Here is a 21,631-nt window from a genome sequence, read left to right as displayed (position 1 = left end):
AATATTGTACATATATAAAGAACTGACTCAAGACCAAGAGATTTCTCTTTGTTTGAGGAAGATAGATGTTCTTTTCATACTTTTTTTTTCAAGGTCTATTTGTAACATCTAAGGAAAAAGCAAGACACAACTAAACTCTGACTAATCCAGTACCATGCATATTAAGTTACCACATATTTCATTAATCTCACGAAGAAGCCAGTTATTATTACAGAGATGAAATCTAACACAGGGCTAATAACAATAAGAAAAACGAAGTGCAGAGATCAGGGATGGGTGCAGCCACCAAGAGAAGGTGGCCCAAAAAGCCAGCCGTGAGGCGATGATAAGGACTTTGAGTCTCTGGCTTTGGGGCACACCACAGCCTACTAGAGGCAGCCGTCATTCATAGTTCCCCCACATCCAGCATGAGAGGCCAACAGAGCTTCCCAAAGGCCACTGAGAAAAACACAGGGCTGGGATTGAAACCCAAGGGTTTTAAGCACAAATGCTTGTGCCATCACGGGCTTCCCAAGAAACACCTGAATTGTATCTTTTGTGATATTTAAGTTAGCTGGGGCATTTTTTTTCCTCCAGGTGGAAAATTTTCCAATATCAGGGATGCTATCCTCCGGGCTCTGGAGAAAAAGCACCGATTTGACTCCCTGCTTGGTGACTGCGTTGAGATCATGCAGTCCACATGCATGCTGAATGTACCCTTCAGGTTGCACCTGCTGCATCTGGTGGCTATGCTGACTAAGTGAGATGAAGAAGGGAAGATGCTTTGCTCAGAGTCTGAACTCCAAAGGTGTGTATCTCCAGTGCATAGTGAACTTATATCACTCACTGCACAGTGGAGTTGGGGAGGGGTCAGGGTGGCCCTCGGCACTCTTCTAGAGCTACTCAAGCAGAATGAAAAGGACTTGACTAGACATAAAGCTAGGTTAACATTTGATAGCCTAGATTAATGACCCCTCGCTGGAACACAAGATCATTGCCGTGTGTTTATGCCATTAGCTGAATGGTGTCTCATCCCCAGTTCATACGTTGAAGGCCAGATCTCCAGAGCCTGGAATGTAATTACATCTGCAGACAGGACCCATTAAAGAAGCAACAGATGGGAGAGTAGGATGGCTCAGTGGGTAAGGGAGCGTTCCACACAAATTAGGAGACCTGAGTTTGGTGCTCGGAATGCACATAGAGGTGAAAGGAGACAACTGACTCTGCAATGTTCTCCGACCTCCACGTGCATACTGTAACATATGCATTCTCCACTCCCGGACACAACACACACACACACACACACACACACACAAACATACATACACACACATATATACACACACAAAAACATACACACACACACATATATACACACACAAAAACATACATACATACACACATACATACACACACATATATACACACACAAAAACATACATACACATACACACACATATACATACACAAAAATACACACATACATACACACACATATATACACACACAAAAACATACATATATACACATACATACATACATATATACACACACATACACACACACACACACGAAACCCAGTGGAGAGACCTTAAGCAGGATGTCACTTTCCTGAAAGCCAAGGAAGGCAGCCCCTGGAGGCCCCAGCAGCATTGCATTTTGAAGCCGCTCTTCAGCTTCCAGGGCTGTGAAAAGCCTATTTCTGTGGCTTACGGCAGTCAGTTGTGTCTGCACGAGGCAGCCCTAGCAAACTAATGATATCTACGTTCAGCATTCTATACATATGAGTAGAAAACACTTCAGTTTGTTACATGTATACCATAATATGCAACTGAACTGTTACATGAAATGTGGATCACTGTTACAAACGGTGAATCAGCGTTGGGCTTGGCATCCAAAAGTTCTCTTCTGAACTGGGTGTAATGGTAATAATTAATATGGTAACATTCGTAGTTTGTCAGTTAGCAGGTAGTAAGTCTTTGTGGCAAACATGACAGGTGCTCAGGTCTCAACACTGAGTAATTAATAGTATTTCCATTTTACAGAGGAGGCTGAGACTCATCATTTAACCTGTCCAGGGACAAACACTTGGAATTCTGGGACAATACTCATTCCCAGAACAGACTGTTTCAAAAGTTTGACTTCAGCCTATTGAGCATCACTGTGTAGGTGGCTATCCACAACCTCCTGTTTCACTAATAGCACACACCAGCTTCCTTCTGGAAAGACCTTTGCCAGAGAAGGAAAATAAACCCTGAATTTAATGCAGTGTAAGCCTGTGACTGACATGGGTACAATGAACCTTTTACAACCAGAATAAGGCGGAAGGAAACTCTCCCGGTGGTGTGGTGCTTTTCTTCTTAACACCTAGGCAGACTAAGCCTTGGGTCTGTAGGGCAAAGCACAGAGGCCCTGAGATCTGTTCTCCACAGAGTAGGTCCAGCAGACAGGGGAGGTGGGGAGTGTGCCTTTGATGTCTCTCTTTCAAATGCACTGAATGGCGTTTTTGCCTGAGTGTCCATTCATCTCCCACAAGCAGACTCAGGGCAAGGTACTCCTGAACTCAGGTCTAGGGGCTCATTAGCAGTGAAATGAAAGTGGGTAATTGGAATATGTAAATTAGATAGACAAACGGGGGTTTCAACAATTAAAACCCAAAGAAAAGGCACTTGGTTAAGTGAAAGAAAGGAGCAGACTGCCCAGGGAGCAAATTAATGGAGCCAGAGGAGGGACAAGGAGCCTAGTCAGGAGGAAGAGAGCTTGTGGCACTGGGTACACTCGCTTCTGTTTCTTTCTTGTCTTTCTTTCTTTCTTTCTTTCTTTCTTTCTTTCTTTCTTTCTTTCTTTCTCTCTCTCTCTCTCTCTCTCTCTCTCTCTCTCTCTCTCTCTTTCTTTCTTTTTTTTTTTTTTTGTTTTTTTTTTTTTTTTTTTTTTTTTTTTGGTTTTTCAAGACAGGGTTTCTCTTGAAGTTTTGGAGCCTGTCCTGGAACTGGCTCTTTTAGACCAGGCTGGTCTCGAACTCACTGAGATCTACCTGCCTCTGCCTCCCGAGTGCTGGGATTAAAGGTGTGTGCCACCATCGCCCGGTTCGCTTCTGTTTCCAACATGGTAAGTGACCCTTTATTTTTTTCTCGTGCTAAATCTTGGTGACAACCCTCCCTAAATACATTTTCAGTTGACCTTTCCCTCCAGGATCCCATGACTTTCTTGCTGGTTCTAGAGCTTCTTAGCTGGACTCAGCTTTATAGCTGGTCTCATTGAGTTTGTTCCCCCACTCCTGCTCTATGCTCCAGCCACTGGCCCTTTCTTGAATCGCCGAGACTGGATCACACCCGTGTATGTTCAGAGCACCTCATGGGCCCTCTTCACATCCATAGAGTATTCGCAAGTCTCCCCACGAAGCCCCCATTCTGTTCAAGCCTACCTCCAATTAACTCCCTCATTAGTGCTGGGAATTCTACGCTTTGTCTCACCTCCAAGTGTTTGCTAATGACAAATTCCTACCCAGCCCAGCTTGCCCTACGAGCACAATACTGCAGCTGAAAGCACAGACAATGTAATAAGGTACTTCAGGCTTGCTTCCCAAGATTGTCCTTTCTCAGCCATGTAACTTTAGGTCGGGCACCTAACGTCTTGGTCTCATTCTCTTCGTGGCTAATATGGGGAACAGAAAACATAATGATGAGCTCCTGATTGTTATAAGGATTAAATAAAATAATCTCTTCAAAGCAATGATGTTGATGGTGACAGTGGCGATGAGCATCTATCATGAACCAGGACATTGAAAAGCCATGATGACGTACCTGGCAAAATTGCTTTGCGCTTGTATGTCTCATCTTTACAACTAATATTGAATTAATTACTGAATCTCTTTGCTTTTTCCTTTCCTTTCTTCAGATGGAAAGTAGGGAATGACCAGGAAATGAGGAAATGCTCACTGGAAGGATGGATGAGTGTGGTTATTCATTGTATACATTATTTCACACAACCTTAGTATTTAAAGGAAATGAACAAAACTACTATTAATGAACATGTAAAATTGCTTTAAAGGTTAATGTAAATATTTCAATTACAAGGTAAGGGAAAGCCCTCCTCTTATTGCCATATAGAGTGAAGCTGAGTGCCACTTAGCTCATTCACTCCCTTTGTGTGAAGCTGCAGTCTACGATGCTATTCCTTGGAGCAATGCTGTTATCACAGGTGCCGAGCCTGGGGATGGGATGTGAACCAAGGATGAATATGGTCGATAGATTGTTGTCCCACTGCACAGATGAGGAAACTAAGGCAAGACTGAGTCCAGTGAAGTGTCACAGAACCAGGGCCCTCTTAAGGCTATGCTTTGGGCTGCCATCCCCTGCAGAGTGGCAAGTTCGAGGATGCTCTTGGGTAGCTTCTCTTGCCTTTTCAGGGAGATTGTTACAGATGAGGAAGCAAGATTTGCTCTGCCCCAGTGTAGAGAGAGGTCCAGAGAGGAAAGAAGACAGCAGGGCGTGGAGAAGGGGAGGGAATCAGGAAATCAGTGTCTGGGAAAATTACTGCGTATTAGGAAGAATAGTGTGTGTAGGCTGTCTTGGAATCCTTTCTTTCCAAACAGATTTCCTTTTGTCCTGCATCAATCATAAACTTACACTCGCAGCTTGCCCCATATAGCAGTTCCTTTGCTATGAGTGTGATTAAAACCACGACCAAGAACAAGTTATAGCAAAACATTAAAAAGAATATTTTGCCTTATGTGTCCAAAGGGATAAAGTTCATAATAGTGTGGAAGGCATGGCGTGGAAGCAGGATCACATTTTTACCTACATGCAGACATGCAGGAAGGAAAGAGAGAGAGAGGGAGAGAGAGAGAAAGAGAGAGAGAGAGAGAGAGAGAGAGAGAGAGAGAGAGAGAGAGAGAGAGAGAGAGAGACGGAGGGAGATGACTGGAAGTGGGGTGAGGCTATAGCCCTCAAAGGCCTCCCCCAGGGATGTACTTCCTCAAATAAGGTGCTATATCCTAACAGTACCATAACCTCCCTAAATTGTGCCACCATGTGGGGAAAAGTGTCCAACTATGTGAGTTTACACCACCAGGCCTTGTCTCCTTTTTTTTTTTTTTTTGGTTTTTCGAGACAGGGTTTCTTCTGTAGCTTTTGGAGACTGTCCCGGAACTAGCTCTTGTAGCCCAGGTTGGCCTCGAACTCACAGAGATCAGCCTGCCTCTGCCTCCCGAGTGCTGGGATTAAAGGCGTGCGCCACCACTGCTTCAGGCCCTGTCTCCTTTAAGCAAGAGGTGTACTCCATGGCTGTAAGGAAGTCTGTGTTTCTCAAGTTCCTCTTGGAGCTGATTAATACCCAGGTACAGAACAAGCATTTGGGGAGTAACACAGTTGAGAAGTGGCCTTGTGTGATCTTTTTGGGTGGTGACCAGGTAAGCCAAGATCCAGTGTATTCACCTTGGTGACGGGCTCCACCTCCAGGCAAGGTGTTCCTCTTTGTCATTTACATTCTGTGGTGGCCTTGGCAGTTATCACCCCTGGAATATTAACCGTATCTGTGGGTAACAAGATGATAAAATTGTGGTCATTGCAGCTTGGCCCAATTTGTGCTTTATACTTCCACCAGAACTAATTAAAATTGGTCAGCAACAATAACAAGATATTCTTTGGAAAGGAGGTGACAGGCCAGCCCGGAACACCATCACGTATGCCCACGAACATGAGCCTTTGCTCATTTGATTATAGTCATGATAACCACATCCAGCTCATCACTGGATATTTGCAAACCAAAGCAAAACTTCTGGGGAAAATGTCTGAGGCTCAGAGTCAGCCCCTGGGTCTCATCCTTTCTGCTCATTTCTAGGAAGCACCTTCTCTGGCACCTGTATGCCACTTCTATATATGAGATAAAGATTAGAAAACATGATGAGCTAGTTTGATGGTGGGAATGTTTTGTACTTACAGAATTTAAATGTTGAAAGTTTGGCTCCACATGTGAAAGGGGGTAGAAGCTCTAAGGTCCCATTGGCATCTCATGATCCCAGGGACTTCAGGGATATAGGACACGTGATTCCCTTTAGCTAGAGTTGGCCTTGTGTTGTGATTACATGGTCCTCAAAGGGTACTTACTGTGCATCATGCTTTTTATGACATTTCCAAACCCTCTATTAGAAATCTGAATAGCTCTCTCCATTGGATTATAAAACCATTGAAATAAGTCAATTTTCCAGACTCAATTACCTGGCAGTTCCTTTACCCTTGGGTTAATTGGATCAGAGTCATGGCTTTGATATTGAGTTTGCTTTATCCTTTATGAGAGGCATGGAAATGGTCTTTGTGTCTCCACCAAAACTCCTCATGTACCTGAAGGTCCAAGGTACCATTATTTGAAGATTACAATGCTTATTAAATGATGAGTAATAAAGTATCATGTCTCTGTCCTAGTTTTGCTTCCATTGCTAAAACACTGACAAAAACCAATTTGGGGGAAGAAAGGGTTTATTTCATACTACAGGTTGCAGGACATCATTGAGGGAAGTCAAAGCAGGAGGAAACCATGGGAGGAATTATACTTACTTGCCTGCTCCTAGGTTTACCTTCAGCTATTTTTCTTATACACCACAGGCTCCCTTGCATAGGGATGGCACCACCCACAGTGGACCCATAAATAGCTCTGCAGGCCAACTTGCTTTCTGTAATTCCTCAGCTGAGGCTCCCTCTTACCAGGTGAGTCAATTGAGACCACGTATAACATCTTTTTTTTTTCTGCATGTCTTGAGGTTCATATTGGGTGCTTATCTTACAGGTCTTTTTGAATGCCATCGTCATGAATACATAAGTCTTAATTTTAAATTACTGAGACTTATTAAGCATGAAGATTTTCCCAGTTAATCAAAACAAAACCCCCCAAATTTTCACATCAAAACGTATGTTGAATATGTGCTGGCAGCTTGACACGGTTCCTTTATAGATCTCACTTCTTTATGTTTTATCGGGAGAACGAAGAGGTTATTGTGGGGCACAAATACTTGTAGGATTGGGGAGAGGACACTGAGGTCTTGATTTTGTTTAGTGATCATGTTACTTTTTTTTTTTCATCAGCCTATGGGAGGAAAGATGTTATTCAACTCTCCGATTTGGAGGGTTTAGTTCATAGTTTCTTAACTCTCTGGATCTGGGCAGAAGAACGTCATGGTAACGGGAGCATGTGGTGGTGAAGTTCTGGCCTCATGGTGGACAGGAAGCACAGAGAGGTACAGGAAGGAGTGATGGACAGGAGGCCCAAGAACACCATCCCCAGTGATTTACTTCCTTTAGGTAGGTCTTCCCTTCCCCTAAAATTTCCAGAAGTCCTAAGATACAGCCATCAAAAGGGGACCATGCACTCAGTGCATGAATCTATGGAAGACACACAAAAATCAAACCATAACAATCAAACACCAGGAGATAATATAAATATGATAGCTTTAGGAGGCCACACAAGTACAAGCCTTTATTAAACAAATAAAATAGGAAGGAATTGAGAAGAAACGACAACTTTCAAAAAGATACTTCTAAATAAGAGAAGATTGTTTTGTAGGTGTTTGTCATTGTGTTGGGACAGAAAGACTATGAAGCTAGGTGACTTACAAAGAGAAGAGGTTTGTTTGGGCTGCGGTCTTGTTCACAGGCAAGGGCCTGGATCTTGGCTTAGCATTCTTAATCAGTAAGAGCGGCATTGCCACAGGGCAGCTCACAACAAGGGAAAGGAAAGATGTGTGTTATGTGTGTTCTGGTTCCTCTTGTCTTACAAAGCCACCAGGATTCAGTCATGGTGACCCCACCCTGTCGTCCTTTCTAATCCTGATTGGATCCAAAACACTAGAGGTTGGTGAACATTGTTTTCCACTCTCTGAATACTTCACAGTGGGGATCAAATCTGAACACAGAGACCTCTGGGAGATATACTCAACTTCTATCTACAGCACAGCCATATGTGTCTGGCTGGAATGGCTGGGCAGGGCCCAATATAGTAGGCTGGAGCATGCTGCTGTTTTGGGAGGGGCATGTTTCTAATCAGGTAATCCCCTTTCCTTTGGTCCTTCCTCTTTAGAAATTGTGTTGACTTGTTACTATGCTCCAGCTCACTGTGGATCATTAATCTACTTATAATGGAGCCAGGATTACCCTGCTGTGAACTCACTTCAGGTCACATAGGCTGTTTCAGCCCCCTCCCCCCCTCAGCTAACCAATAAGTATCTTTATTGAGGATAGCCATGAGTTTTCCAATTTTCTTTCTTTTTGTTTTGTTTTTCTAAACAAGATTTTTCTAAACAGGGAACTTGCTCTGTAGACCAGGCTGGCCTCGAACTCACAGAAATCCACCTTCTTCTGCCTCCAGAGTGCTGGGATTAAAGGCGTGCGCCACCACCACCTGTCTTGAGTTTTCCAGTTTTCTGTCTCGTTCTCATTCGCATACTAGTCAGCTTCTAGGAAATTTATTCTGAGGCAACAAGCAGCTTATTGCTGTGCCAATACTACACAGTTAACATTTTTATCCTAGATAATCTTCTGGAGACTCCTCCCTTCCTCTCCTCCCCTGATCTCTCTTCTCCCCTGCTCCACACGTGCCTGGGCCCTTTAGCTTCTCTTTGCTCCTGATCTTATCACCCAACTTCCCTAAGCAGGTGCCTGCTTTTTTTTTTTTTTTCTTGTAAACTAACACTGGATTCCCAACCTTACAGCTCTACTGTCCTTACCACCACACCTGTCAGTCATGAGAGGAGACTTGGCAATAAGGAGTCAGGTACCCGAGGGCAGCAGGCGGGCTCCCCTAACCTGCCTGTGGTGGATGATAGGACGCTTGCCCTCTGCCAGTGCTGCCGATGACTGACCAGATTGCTTCCTCTGCCATCAGTACAGGAACGTTCCTCTTCCAAACTGCTGTCTAAAAGGCTCTTCTGGACACTGTCATAGCTGCTCTCACTTGTATCTCACCTGAAAATGTCCCCTCATTAGCGGGGTCTTCAGGACCAACTCTCCAAATCACAGACTCGATGGCTCCTCTGACTCTATTTCTACACTAGAAATAATTAGGCTCACATTTACTTTTCCTTTTGGCCTTCTATCTGTCACTCAAGTTTTATGAGCACAAAGGCTTCAAACCTTGGGCTGAGAGCAGTACCCTTTCGCAGGACAGTCACTGCTTTGGGTTCATTGATTTCCCCGAAGGAGCCTAATGGTGTCAGAGGGCACAACTGGCTCCCCTTCAGCAGGAGTTAGGAGCCAAGCAGAAGTTAGGGTACTGATCCTGGTGTTACATGCATTCCACAGCTCTCTGCACACCTACACTTCCAAGGGGCTGCCAAGCAGTAACCTCCATGAGCCTTGAACACGAACATTGCCACCACTGAGCCATTGCTTGCCTAACCCAGCGACTTGGATTTTTACCTCCAAAGACAAGCAGAGGAGATAGAGGAAGGTAGAGGCTGAACATAAAGCTGCAGTCAGTCTCTACCCACCCCCCTTTTATTTTCTCCTCTTGCCCAGGGGGAAATCCCAACGCCCACTTGGTTTGGGGAGCTCCTGCGCCAACGCCGCAGCTTTCACGAACCAGTAGAAGCAAACTGTAGAGGGCTCAGCTCAGGCGATGCGGGTGCCCAAGGTTAGCTTGGGTTGGGGGCGGCGGGGAGAGGCAAGGCAATGCCTGGGCCTCCCGCAACCATGGGGCGGGAACCTTGGAGCCCCACCCCTGCGAAGGAGGGAGGGAACCAGAGAGCGCTGCGGGTGGTGAGCGCTCCGCCCAGGCGCGCCTGCTTCTGCTGCTGCTACCGCCGCTGCAGCGGGGCTAGGGCTGGAGCGGCGGGCTGGGCGCGGGCGGGAGCGGGGAGGAGGGAGGAGGCGGCGGCGCGTGTGCCAGGCGGGCGGGCGGGAGGGCGGCTGGCACAGGGCTTGTAAATAAACTGCTATGCTGTCTCGGGCTCGCCGGCCCGGGTGCCGTCGCCGCCGCCGCCTCCCGGGAGCTTCGGTGCCAGGCTCCCGCCGCCGCGCGCCCTAGTGCCACCGCGCCATCCTCCCGTGCCCTCGCCGGGCTCCCCGCGGATCCCGGCTCCCCGCGCCCCTCGGGGTCCCGAGGCGGACCCGCTCGGGATGTGACCCCTTGACTCCCCATCCGACCTCCCCTGCCCCCCGGGAGGCCCGCCTTTGCCTGCTTTTGGGGGGGGTGGGCGGGGAGGGGCGCGCGGATCATGGCATTGGAGTTCCCGGGTTTGCAGCCTCCGCCGCCGCCTCGTCCACACACCCCAAGCGCCCCTTCTTCCCACAGCAGCCGCGGAGAAGGCGAAGCGCCCTGTGGGGGCGAGGCAGATGGGGCTCAAGGCTCGCAGGGCGGCGGGGGCGGCCGGCGGCGGCGGCGGCGAAGGGGGCGGCGGAGGCGGCGGGGCAGCTAACCCCGCCGGAGGGGACGCGGCTGTGGCTGGCGACGAGGAGCGGAAAGTCGGGCTGGCGCCAGGAGACGTGGAGCAAGTCACCTTGGCGCTGGGGGCCGGGGCCGACAAAGACGGGACCCTGCTGCTGGAGGGCGGTGGCCGCGAAGAGGGGCAACGGAGGACCCCGCAGGGTATCGGGCTCCTGGCCAAGACCCCCCTGAGCCGCCCAGTCAAGAGGAACAACGCCAAGTACAGGCGCATCCAAACTTTGATCTACGACGCCCTGGAGAGACCGCGGGGCTGGGCGCTGCTCTACCACGCGCTCGTGTGAGTACCCGACCGCTCGAGGCGCCCCTTGGCGGTCGTGCACTTTGGGGTTCGGGGCCAGGGCTGGAGCTGAGGAAGTGTTTGTGATTTGGCCACTCAGAAGCGCTCTCTGGCTTGGGTTGGGGGTAGGCACGGGGCACCAGCAGCGCTTTAGCCATGGTTCTCTGCTGTGTGACTGAGAACAGCTCCTTGGACACGAGGGTTTAAATGAACCAAACGTGCTTCCCGAGCTGACTTGGAGATTTGGACTGGCGAGTGCGCGCGGATGCGCGTTTGTTGTACCTTCTGGGATGCTGATACGGAAGCTTAAAAGAATTAGATGATTTTTCTAATGAATGTAGCAGTTGAGTAGGACAAAAATGGTGCTTACAGTGATTAGCTTGCTTCTCTTGCGATCGTCACTCAATTTAGATGACATATCCCAGAGTTGAGGACTATAGTGTGCACACTGCCCATAGTGGTGTGTGTGTATGTGTGTGTACGCGTGTGTTTCATGAGTGTGCTGCCCTTCCTAGGGCTCAAGGCTGATGTCAAAAAGGACTCGGTTTTGCTCTAACTGGGGGCTTGAACAGGCCAAAATGCAGGTCTTTGTGTTATGTTAGGAAAAGGAATAGAATAGGAGAGGGGTGGGATTTCCAACCTTAGTCCAAGGGGTTGAGGTTTAGCAGAGTCAGAGGTGGGGTGAGGCTGTTTAAGGCTGGAACATCCCTATGATTTCGGGGTTCAACATCCCATAGTTTAGGTTCTGCTATCTCCGTAGCTTCAACTGTTGCCCACTTATCAGCTTGGCTAGACCACTGCATTGGGCACCTGAGAGTCCTGGTGGGAAGTTTGTCCCCAGGGACTCCCCTAGAAATAATCTCCATGCTAGCCAGGAGAGAAATGCCAGGCCACAGGGAAAATGGAACTCCAGATGTACCGATTCGGGGCTGGAAAATACACCCATATTTAAGGAGGAAGAGAGGATCCTAGCTGAGGGATTCCCCACCTAGGACCGGAATTCTGACTGTCAGAACACCTGGGATGTGGCAGGGTGCTTCTTGCTACCCTAGCTTTGGTTTAGGAGCTGTATGGCTGTCAGGGTTTAGGCAGGAAATTGGCTATAACCTTGACCCTGGGTCCTTCCTATTTTAGGCAGTCGATTTCCTTCCAGTTGACCCTTGACTGACAAAGAGGGGACGAGGTTGGGAAATGTCTTCTGTTTACTAAGTACCCATCTCTCTTTTATGGTTGGAAGCGCTTTCCCTGATTTGGCCACCAGGTGGGGGCGTCCACACAGAGCCTCAGATTTGTGCAACAGGTTTCTTCCAGGTTACAAAAGCCTTGAAAAGACTGCATCCCTGAAAGCTCAGGAAGCAGCTGGAAGAAGGATGAAGCACTTTGCCAGGGACTTGGATTCGGGTTGGTCAAACCTTTGATCCCCGTGTAGCTGCAGGTGTTGGGAGCGTCTGACCCAAAGCTTAACCTTTGTTGTTCTTTCATGGTGAAATTAGATTAAACTTGCAGTTGTCCCTTGGTCTCTAGCATCTTTGTTCAAATTGAAGTGAAATAAGTGATAGAGTATATGTAGTTTTAAAAGGCCACACACATCTGAGTGCAGCTCCCATGTCCTTTTGCATAAAGATGTGTTCTCTGTGTATATGATGGCATTGGAACCTGGGGTTCCATTGAAGCTTGCCAATCCTTCTTTCTTCTCCTCCCACCTTTCCCAACTGTAGGCACCTGCAGCCTTGCCTTGCCCAGTTTTCAGAGACACTAGCTAAAGCCTATGTAGCTAAAATGTTATTTTGTTACAGTGTTACTACTGTAGAATTGCTTATCTCTGAGAAACAGGTTTGTAAGTGCCAAGCCTATAGCCTCAGATCCCAATTCTGACTCCCGGGATCTTTTGCTGAGCATCACTGGGCGCTCACTGCCCACTGGTAACACAGGAGTGTTGGAAATCTGTTTTTCTAGCTTACGCAGGAAATCCTAATAAGATCTAATCAGAACCTAATAGGATCTGATAGGAGGCAAAGTGTTAGGAAAATGTGAGGTGGGTTGGGTTGGTGCTGGGATTTGTAGCTTCTGATGTGGATTCTGATGCTTTATAAGGAAAACTCCTTTTGGGCTGGATTTGAGCTCCTATTACTTAGGCAAGCTTACTAAATGGATGCATTTTACATCCGTCCTCAAGCTCAGGAGGAGCCAGGGCAAGGGAACACAGCTGACTCTTCATTGATGATTCAGGATTTTGCAAGGGTTTAAAATTCAGACATTAAAGTGTCCATTATTCTGTGCTAGCCTGTGGCTAATGGCAGGAGGGGACCAAGAAATTAAGTTGACCATGAGCTCACAGTCTAGTGTATTCTTTTTCTTATGTAAGTTAACCAGGCCCATGAAGTGAGTGTCTTTCTCCCCTCTGTCCTAAAGATAAAATTCAGGAGATGTATCAATCAATCATCTCTCCCAACTTGCTTCCTATGTCTTTCCTAGCTGTTTACCTTCACAGTGGCCCAGAACTGGTTTCACTACTCCCAGAAACCTTTTCCCAAACTCCCATCTGGCTGGACTCAAGTTGCCCCTGTGTCTTCTCCAGCTGTAGAATTTTGTGTACTGCTTTGAGTTGATTTGCTTGTATGCCTGCCCTAAGGAGCCAAGAGCTACTTGAGAGTGTGGGGAGGGAGGATGTATTGTTCTTTTTTTAGTATCTTCAATCCACAGGAGGCTGTAGAACCCATGGTAGCTACTAAGTAAGCATTTGCTGTGTGGATGCCTGGCAGAATTCTCTCAGGATTCTAGTTAATCAAGACTTCGCTGTAACTGCTTAACTGTTATAATGGCGACAGCAGTAAGCAGCTGAAGTCAGCATCGCAGGGTTTTAATGAGAGTAGTCCTTGGGAACGTTGGGCTTTGGTAGGGGTGGACAAGGTAGGACTCTTGCTTGGCTTTAGGAAAAGCTAACTGCAGTCCTGTCTTGGGCTAACTTTGATATTACAGAAAACATGCTGACTTCTGAGATTGCATATATGGCTTTGCAGGAGCTAAGTAGGAATGACCTGGAAGCTGAGGATGGTGGTACAGCCCCATTGAAGAATGGTTTCCAAGCCTATGCTAGCATTTATGAATATAATAAGTCACATTAGGGTCTCTGTATTCAGTTGATTTTGTATAGGAGTCTACTTTGAAGTCATACATTCTTGACACTGTCATTGTCCTGTGCTGTTAGTAGAGAGATGCTAGCCTCATCTTGGCATTGGTACTGGCTTGGCACTCTGAAGGCATACTGTTGCTCTGGCCATGTCTTTGCAGCCAGTTGGGTACTGTCCCTTGCCACCTGTTAGCAAACCCAAAGGGAAGGATCTGGAGAAAGACCTGCTGCTGCTTTCTAAGGGAGCCTGGCTTCAGGCATCTGGCAGGCAAGACTAGTTGCTTCGATCCATTGACTCAGCCTGGTTGGTGGACTTAGCCTGGAGAGTTCACCTGGGGCACGAGATTGAGAAAAAAAAACAAAACAAACAAACAAACAAAAACTACCTACACATGTAATTATTGGCATTTGACAAGTATTTTCTCTTTTGTGTCTCTCTTTTTTTTTTTTTTTTTTTTTTTTTTTTTGGTTTTTCAAGACAGGGTTTCTCTGCAGCTTTTTTAGAGCCTGTCCTGGACCTAGCTCTTGTAGACCAGGCTGGCCTCGAACTCACAGAGATCCGCCTGCCTCTGCCTCCTGAGTGCTGGGATTAAAGGCGTGCGCCACCACCGCCTCTTTTGTGTCTCTTGATCATATTTAACCTACCACTGTTTTGCACGTCTCCATACCACAATCTGTTTTATGACAATCTCACTTTACTTTTATATTTATTTTCTCACCTTCTTGCCTTCCTCCTGGCTCATCTCTTAGGACATTTTAAAGCTACTTAGGTTGTACGAAGGGGATATGTAAGGTGATGGTATCAACAGCCTGTAGTATTTTATTGTTGTTGTTGTTTAGTTTTGAGAGTGTATTTTAATCATAGTATTTATTTTTTCTCTTTTCTCCTTCCAAACTCTTCACCCTTTTCTGCTCTCCTTCAAATTTATGGTCTCTTTTTTACATCAATTGTTACTGAATCTATATATGTATTTGTATACACGTATGTATTCCGAAATATAACCTGTCTAGTCTGTATAGTGTTACTTTTTTGTATGTTTTCAGGACTGACCATTTGGCACTGGACAACCGATTGGTGTGCTCTTCCCTGGGGAGGACTCTATCTCCAGCTCCCAGCTTTACTCGGCTGCCTTTAGTTCTTTGTGTGGGGTTGAGACCTCATGGGCTTGTCCCCATTTAGTTTGTCACATCTGTTGGTGTCCTCCTTTTTCAGCTCACGTTTGGGTGGTCATCTTGGTAAGACTTTACGAGGTTACTAGAAGACACAGTCTCACAGCGAAGTCCTTAACCCTCTGACTCCTGCAATCTTTTCACACCCTCCTCCACAGGGCTCCCTGAGCATTAGATGTGGGAAGGTTTAAAGATGCATCCATTCGCACTGTACTCCCCACGTCTCCATATGGCTTGCTTGTGGCTTTCTGTAGTGTGATCTCCATCTTTTGCACAGAGAAGTTTCCTTCATGAAAGGTGAAGACTTACTGTGAGTATAAAGACAAAAGATTGTTCCTGAGTGATTGTGCTGGTTTAGTAAAATCTTGATGTAGATTCTCCTCCAATAACTACGAATTCACTAGCACTGGTTAGGTACCCTAGGTTTCCAGTACTAGCCGTGGTATCCCTCTTATTGAATGGGTCTTAAGTCCAATTACAGACTAGTTGGTTACCGCCAAGGTATGTGTGCCTCTCTTGCCCCTGTAGGGTTTTTGTGCCATCCTGGTTGTTGGTGTGGTTCATAGGCATCAATCATATCTGGGTAGAATTGTTGGCTGCCTCCCTCGTTTGGAAGCTCTTAGGAAAAGCTAGTCCTCGGGGAGGGGGAATTAAGGTCAGTTCCAGCTTAGGGACCTCTGGGTCATCCCATGGTATCTTATCTCTAGGCAGTAGGAGGTTGGTGATCCTCACAAACATGTTGCCTCATTGTCTAAGTGATGGGCCCAAGTCCACTGGGGCTTGTGGTGGCATGGAGGGGGAGCAGAGCTTTGCTTGGACAAATTACTTGGAGGCTCTAAGAAACTACATCCCTGGTCCATGCTAGTGGAGGCACTGGACCACTAGAGCTTGAGTCACATAGGAGTCTTAGTCTGGGTGTGGCTAGGCTTATGTCCACCGTGTCATAGTTGTATGCAGCACAGGTAAAGGAAGAGAACCGAAACGTCTTCACTTTGCACCAGCGCTTTCAATCTACGTTCCCATGGGAAGCCACGGGGAATGCCCAGACCTTCCCAGCTTTGCCACATTCGTTAACCATCCAGGAGCGATGGCACCTGAAATGAGAACTCTGATAAGCTCCACCTAAAGTGAAGTTAATAAGCTTGTGTTCGATGACACACAATTTACTCCATCCTCTTCTCCTGATGTAATTTACTGTGTGAATATTCCAGGTAAAGAGAACATATGGGTGTGTTGTGTTGCCTTTTGAATTAAAAAAAATTAAAATACTTTCAAATGAAAAAAAAAAACACACCAGTACAAGCATATGAGCATGTACTAATGAAGGCGTCTTCCTTGGTTGAGTCTTTGAAGCCAAGCTGAGAATCTTTGGTCAACTGAATGGGTTTTCTTAGATCCCTGCATCTTCTGTGTGAACATGCCACCATTCTCAGCATCAGGTTTTGTGCTATGATGGCAGAAATGCGTTGCAAAAGGCACAGCAGCTTGGTGCACTTGTTTGCTTGTTTCAAAAATGCTTAAGCCAAACCCTCCACACATGCCAGGTCTTGTGCCTGTTAGTGGAGATGAGTTGCAGGATTTTGTCTTTGGAGACAGAGGCTCAAAATACCTTAGTTTGGGCAGTTTCTACAGAAAGGAACATGATTCTCAGAATTCTAGAGACTGGGGTTTCTAGACCCCCCATGGTGACAGTTTTCTAGTGAAAATTTTGTCTCTGCTTCCAAGATGATGTCTTGAAGCTATGGAGAAACACCATGCCCTCATTGGCAGCAATGGAAGGTTAAAAGGACCAAACACACCAAGTTTCTCTTATAAGGGTATTACTCTTACTGACAAGGCGGCGGTGTAGAGGGGACTTTTATGACATCATTTCTGGAGGTTCCCACCTCTTAATACCATCACATGGACCATGAAGTTTTAACACCAGACCTGCAGGTTGTAACATCACAAATTTGTAGCCTTGTGGAATGGGACTTCTCATTCAGTCACAGAAGGATTTGAAGATTTCGCAATGTTTCCTTCAGAGAACAAATTGCCTGATGAGTCAAGAACACGGTTGATTCTAGATGTAATTTGTAGATAATGAATAATTCCTTGTGCAGTTAATTTACAGAGTACCCCATGCAGAAGCTCTGCTGTTGGCTTCCTCAAGACCTCAGGACTGGTGACTTTTCTTTCCCTTCTCTCTCCTCCTTTATCAAGAGGCAAATTAAATCATCCGAAATCCGTAAGAGCACAGCCATATTGTAAGGTAGCCAACTTGGGTATTAATACCAGCACATCGTCACTTCATTTTTGTAGCTCTTAATATCACATCCTGGGTTGTACCACCATTTGCTCAGGGTCAGGGTAACCCATTTACTGGCTTAGTCACCATGACACTAAGAGCAGGTACTCGTCACAGATGCCCTGGATCTGGTTTTTTGGAGCCAGAGTTGTGCCATAGGAGCTGACAAGCTAGGAGTTTCTTTGTCAACTTGTCACTGGGGTTTAAGCTCATTTCTTTATGTTGTCTTCTGGAACATGTGGGGTGAAATCTTACATAACAAGTCTTAGCATCCTGAGCTCTGTCCTAATGGGAAGCTACGGATCCAATCATGGGTCTCTGTCCCTTTTCCTCAAACCCCAGTCTCTGGTTTGCACTTAATTTCATCCTACATGGATCAGTTACAGAGGTTTTTTCCTCTCGAGGATGTCAGTTAAATTAGCTGTCTAATCAAACAAGCAAACAACAGAGCTGACTTCCCTCAATGATGGACTCTAAGAAGTAAGACGAAGTGAACAGTTTCCTCCCAGAGTTGTTTTGGGTCAGTGTTTTATCGCAGCAGCAGACAAGCAAACAAGAATGCAGCTTTCTCTGCTGTTCCTTTCCAAGGCGGTTACCCTTGGAGGGTTCTTAGTAAAGCCTTCTTCCTCTGGCTTTGCCACTGTCTAGTGAGAAAACTCAAATCCCACCCAAAGTGCTGTTCTCTATGATGAGGTCTTCTGTTTTACCACAGAAAGACTATTTGTTCTGAATGTGTTCTTTCAAGAGCAAGCAGGAGGTCAGTGCTCAGGGCCGTGCTTTCTTTTTCATTCTTGCATTGTTTTATGAATGAGTAAGTAAGGCAGCTGCTGGCCGAGTGACTGAATGCATGTACATGGCTCCAGTTGACCCCTTCTTGAAGAGGACCGCTCTTCCTGTTGACAGCCTATGACTGATATCCTCTTCTCTCTTTCCTCTAACACAGCACTCTACAAGAGTCCTTTTAAATAGTCTGTGGTCCCACTGAATTTCACTGTTGAGGCATTTGAAACTTTCATAGTAATGACAACTTGGATCCTACTCAAGGCATCTGTGGGTTGATACTATCCATCTGTTCCCTTCAAGGAGACTTGACTTATTGACATTAGGGACAACTCATAACACTTCTGTGGTGGTTTCTACACCCTGAGTACACCCCCTAGATGGTTTTCTTAAGGTGTGCCTAGAAACCTAGGGGACTGGGCTAGCCATCAGGAAACTCTCAGCTTGAGTCTCCTAATGATTTACTCTGTAGTCTCCAGGAAGTCTCATTTTTCTATTTATAGCCTCAGTTTCCACTTTGGAAAATAGACAAAGTATCCTCTGTTTTCTTGGTTGTACATGGGGTCGAAGGAGGCAGTGGTGATGGCTCTCTGCCTCATGTTGATGTGGGCGCTAGGTTGTTCCCAGAAACCCACTGGAGGAAAACTTAGTGATTACTGGAGCTCAGTGGCCCTCTCTCCATTGTAAATTCCTTTTAGATGGATTCTTTCCAATTCCTTTCCTCCCTGAAATTATGGTAGGACAGCCACACTGTGCCTGTCTTTATGAATAGTGTCTCTGGGCTTGAGAGATAAAAAGAGACCTTTCTTCTCTTTCTCCATCCTCCAAGAGTCACCCTTTTCTTCTCAGAGCTCATGGTGTCCCTGTGGGGAAGGTGTGATTTAGGAAGCCAATCCAAGGACAAATGGAGAAAGGAGTATGGCAGTTTGATTATGGAGTGTCCCAATAGGCTCATGAATTGAAGGCTGGGTCCTCAGCAAGCGATGCTATTTTGGGAGGTGGTGGAAGCTTTCAGTTGGGGTTCTACTGAAGGAAGTAGGTCACCAGGGGTGGGACTTTCAACTACTGTCTTGCCATCTCCTCTTGTCTCTTTTCTTCCTGACTTGACACCAGGTCCTCAGTCTTGCTATCACGATGTTCTGTCTCACCTCAGGCCCAAAGTCACAGATGACTGTGGCCTAGAAACTCTGAAATCATAAGTCACATTGTTCCATCTTCTGAACTGTCTCAGGGATCTGTCACATGCTCGAAGTCTGACAAATTCAATGAGTAAAACTGGGGAAAGGGTGAAATCAGGGAGGAAGGCGGAAGCAGAAAAAGGTATATGCCAACAAATACATTACCCTGGGCGTGTTGAGGCTCAGTCTCTTGCTGACTTGGGGAGGCTGTGTGCATCTGCCCAGGATGACCCTTGAACTCCACCCAGTTTAGGGCGGAGATAAGGCGAAATCACTTGGTCAGAAATGCTCAGCAGATGTCCATGTTGTTTTCTTCAGACACCGTGTCTGGCAGGTGCTGGAAGGGACATGATAGGCTGCTCTGGGCTTGGCTCCTAAAGGAAGATTCTTGTCTCGGGGCTCCACCTTCACAGTGAGGGCTGATTTCTCTGTGGTTCTTGAGTCAAGGAAGTTTGGAGACTCGAGGGCCATGATTGTTCTATGGTGTTTTTTCCCTTCATTAATGTTTCATTTAGCATCCTCATTCAGGAGGGAAAAATAGGGTCAGAATTAAAAGTATCTTGAAATATGTGGATTTGCTGCCAGGTGTCTCAGGTTAGCCAACACTCTTCCTGAAGGCCACGGCAAATCGTTCTCAAAAGCACCATGAAGGCTGGCCCCTGCATGGCTTCCCTGGGGTAAGAAGTCATCCCCTGGTTGGGATCTGTGATGTCCATACATGGCTACTTTTCATCAGATGAAGCAGAAGAGACGTTTGAACAAGTGCGGACAGCTCTGGTTCTGAATGGCCTTGTGATATTTTCAGAGAATGAAACGTCTTCTTAATTTATAACACGGAATACATTAGTGGCTCAGATTGTGTTTGCGCATTCTTTCTTGAGACGATAACAGGATCCTGGGGATGAATTGAGAGGCGGGCACTTCTCTCCTTTGCCTAAACTCTGGCACTGGGGTAACTACAGTCCCCTTCATAGTTCAGGGCTGCTAAAGGAAACATTGGATTTCTTCTTGAATTCTTCTTTGGTATCAAGAACACTTTCTTTGGCTGGGAAGGAAATTCATGGGAAAATCATAAACCTTTGAATTTGCTCCTCAGGCTTGGAGCTAGACTCTCTGGCCACTCAGTGTTGATTGCTGGCTTGGTTGATAATCATTAGCCGACTGTGACCATCTTCATATTTCCAAACAAAGTCTGGGTTTGCCTCATGAAAGTTAAAAGTGGCAGTAAGGGATGTGGAGTTTTATACCTAGAGCCCTGTGAAATCTGGATTGAACTATTCGAAAAGGTAGATGTGGGTTCTAGCTGTTTATATCATGCTAGAAACCTTTCATTTCCCCCCCTCGGAGTTCAATGCAGCCCACAGCACACCACATCCTCAGTCTTGCTGCATACAGACGTGATGTTAGTCTTGAGGGCTGTGCGGAGCCAGTTTCAGGGCTGACATGCCATAAACAAACATTGGATTTGAATTCTGGCTGTGTGCTGGTTTAGCCCAGCACCCCTGAATAAACCACTAGCCAGCCAAAAGCAGATTCCTTACACTATGGGCTCATGCAGTTCGAAGCCTTGGGTGGACTTAGTAGGTTAAGGGTTCAACGAATGGCCATCATTTTCCTATTCTTGTCAGAATCTGCTAAGGTAGGCATAATTTTGGTGAATAAAAGCACTGGTGAAGTCAAAATTCAACTTTATTCTACTTTAAGGGTTACTTTCAGTGTAGGATACATTTCTGTTAGACTACACGGATTTGGATTTTCTTCCATCGTGGAGGAAAGAGAGGTTTGCAAGGATTCTACAGTTGGTTCATGTTTCCTAAGGAATCAGAGGTGCTTGAAAGAAACACTTGTCCTAACCAGACTACCTTCAGGTGGCTCAGGACTACTGAGTTAATTGCATTTTTATTCATTTATTTCATGAGTGTGTGTGTGTGTGTGTGTGTGTGTGTGTGTGAGAGAGAGAGAGAGAGAGAGAGAGAGAGAGAGAGAGAGAGAGAGAGAGAGAGAGAGAGAGAGAGAGAGAGACTCAAGCCATTGGACTTGGCTGAAGGAGTGTTGCTCATTGGGCCTTCTCCCTGGCTCCTGGGGCTGAGTTTATACAGCTGGATTAACTTACAGACATGCAGTATTCTGCGCCTTAAGAAGCAGATGAGGCAACTACAAGGTTCTAGCTTCACTTGAGTGATTAATTGGCGACTTTCCCTGAATGAATGGCAGTGATTTTTACTTCATCAGAAATGTGTATTGGGAGCTGAGGAGAGGGCTCAGTGGGTATAGTACTTTCAGTGTCAACATGAGAGATCAAATTAGGATCCCCAGAACCCTTGTGATGTCTGTAATTCTGAGATGGGAGGAGACAAGAGATTCCCAGAAGCTTCCTGGAGAGCTTGCCTGGCATA

The 21,631-nt window shown here is 46.3% G+C and overlaps 1 protein-coding gene across 1 annotated transcript in view; it reads left to right on the top strand.

Annotated features, from left to right (window-relative positions):
* The first annotated feature begins 10,301 nt into the window (after positions 1-10,301).
* The window catches only part of Kcnq3 (potassium voltage-gated channel subfamily Q member 3), a 270,990-nt gene continuing 259,660 nt past the window's right edge, over positions 10,302-21,631 (top strand). Inside the window, exon 1 of the mRNA XM_038342986.2 lies at positions 10,302-10,690. Within this exon, the coding sequence (XP_038198914.1) occupies positions 10,302-10,690 (389 nt within the window). The remainder of the gene's footprint in view (positions 10,691-21,631) is intronic.

Source organism: Arvicola amphibius, chromosome 9 (assembly GCF_903992535.2).
Source record: "Arvicola amphibius chromosome 9, mArvAmp1.2, whole genome shotgun sequence".
Classification (NCBI taxonomy): Eukaryota; Metazoa; Chordata; class Mammalia; order Rodentia; family Cricetidae; genus Arvicola; species Arvicola amphibius.
The sequence above is the reverse complement of the archived record's forward strand: the minus strand, read 5'-3'. Positions and strand labels throughout refer to the sequence as shown.